The sequence below is a fragment of the Triticum dicoccoides genome, chromosome 2B (assembly GCF_002162155.2).
Source record: "Triticum dicoccoides isolate Atlit2015 ecotype Zavitan chromosome 2B, WEW_v2.0, whole genome shotgun sequence".
Lineage (NCBI taxonomy): Eukaryota > Viridiplantae > Streptophyta > Magnoliopsida > Poales > Poaceae > Triticum > Triticum dicoccoides.
Window position 1 is genome coordinate 260,230,318 of NC_041383.1, and position 1,954 is coordinate 260,232,271.

At 49.8% G+C, this 1,954-nt stretch overlaps 1 protein-coding gene across 2 annotated transcripts in view; it reads left to right on the plus strand.

Moving 5' to 3' along the window:
• The first annotated feature begins 399 nt into the window (after nt 1–399).
• The window catches only part of LOC119363409 (54S ribosomal protein L24, mitochondrial-like), a 5,266-nt gene continuing 3,711 nt past the window's right edge, over nt 400–1,954 (plus strand). For both annotated transcript variants that reach the window (XR_005173953.1, XM_037628755.1), the window contains exon 1: nt 400–748. Coding sequence is in view for 1 of the 2 variants with exons in the window: in XM_037628755.1 (XP_037484652.1) it covers nt 411–748 (338 nt within the window). In the remaining variant the exon portion in view is untranslated. The remainder of the gene's footprint in view (nt 749–1,954) is intronic.

The window sequence follows — 1,954 nt, forward strand, 5'->3', positions numbered from 1 at the left end:
ATGCTCCTTCGCACGTGAGCGTTGGAACGAGCGATTTCCTTCCACGCGTTGTCGGTCGCCAGGGACAGAAGGGCCCACCCAAGGCTGCGTTTCAGATCTGAGGAAAAGCCTACATCACGGGATCCTTCCCTAATCTCTCTCCCTCCTGAACTTAATATCACCATCGCCCCCTGATTCAACGGGTGGGGCCTGGGTGGGGCTCAGTTTACCTCAAACATCTCTCCCCTGATTTGCTAAAAAGGGAAAGTTCTACCTGTCCGAAATTGATCGTTGCAACGCGCGCGCGCGAGATAGCTATGCCTATTCGCAAAAAAGAGAATTCCGAACAAGCCATCTTGTGTTTGGGCCTCGCCTTGTGGACTCGTTCAGATAATGAGCCGTGTGGTCTGGCCCAAAATACTGGGCCTCACATGCCGGAAGATCTCACGGAGCGAAACCACACCCGCACCAGAGTCGCCCCCACCACGCACGGGAAAACCTCGCAGGCAACCGGCCGCCTCCTCCTCCGCCGCCGCCGCCGTCGAAGCATCAGAAGCAGCCAGAGTAAGATGTCGTTCCGGGCGCGGGAGATTTACAAGAAGGTGGTGCGCCGCGTGGGCGGGGAGGGGAAGCTGCCGGCGGAGGTGATGGACACGGTGAAGAACATACTCCCGAATAGCAAGGTCGTCATGGGCCGGGCCAAGCGCGGCATCTTCGCCGGCCGCCACATCCAGTTCGGCAACAAGGTCTCCGAGGACGGCGGCAACAAGTATGCAAATTCTCACCCGCCTCTTCCCTCGTGCAATCTCTTCTGATCCATGCGCGCAGATATTCCGAACTGTAAGGCATATGTTCAGTCGTTGGAATGAGAAAAATGACGCGTTTGACGTTTCTTGAGATCATTTGAGGGGAGGGGACGTGACGAGTGTTGCCTATCTTGTTTGGGAATTTGAGTTGCGGAATGCTGCTTTTGTTAGTTCATGTTGCCACAAATCACTATGAGGAATGGAGGAAATACTGCTGAGGGGGTTGTGAGACGAAAGGGAGAGGTGTAGTGAGGCCACCGCCTGTATATATCTGCCCTAATTATGCCATAATAATCATAAGGTGTAGATAGTTAAATTCTACTCCCTCTGTAAACTAATATAAGACGTTTTAGATCACTAAGTAGTGATCTATATTAGTTTACAGAGGTAGTACTAATTGTTCAGTAATAAGGATTGATATTACATATCTGTTAGGACTGTTTTCTTGGATAGCTTGCACACTGGTTACATTTGCATTACCATCTCATTCACATGGCTGAGAGCTTTGGACCATTTGGCTTGAATTTTTTATGAATTGATCCAGCTATCTATATCTTCATGTCCACACAAGCACAAATGGACAGTCGGAAATTTCCTAATTATTGTTTTGATGCCTGTAGTTTCTACAGTTCTACTTGTATATTTCTCAAGGCACAAATTAATCTAATGTCTGGAGTAAATTCAGCCCTGAGTAAACTCACCTTCTTCTATGCCTCGTCGTCGCTCATGTTGACCGTGTGGCCGGCTGGCCCTTTCTCCTGGTCTGCGATCCCATCAGAATCGGCCTGTTCGAAACTGCCCTCGTTGATAGGAGGAGGCACGTCGTCGCGTTGAATCGCAGCAGCACATAAACGAACGATCTGACTGTGATGCTAATTGCGTGACTTCTGTCGTTTTTTAGGGGTACGTGACTTGTGGTAGGTTTCCAAGTCCATGGCCTTTTTTCTTCTGATGGTGAGCTCCGGCTTGGGTTTTCTTGGGCCTTTTGGCCTGCTATCTGATTTGGAATCCGCTATAGATAGGATACCGGGGGCCTGGCAAGCCTGCTATCTGATTTGGAATCCGCTATAGATAGGATACCGGGGGCCTGGCAAGTACCCTTTATGTTGCATGTGTTACAGGGGGCGGGGGATAGGCATGAGAGATGCTAGATTAGCTAGATATGTAAT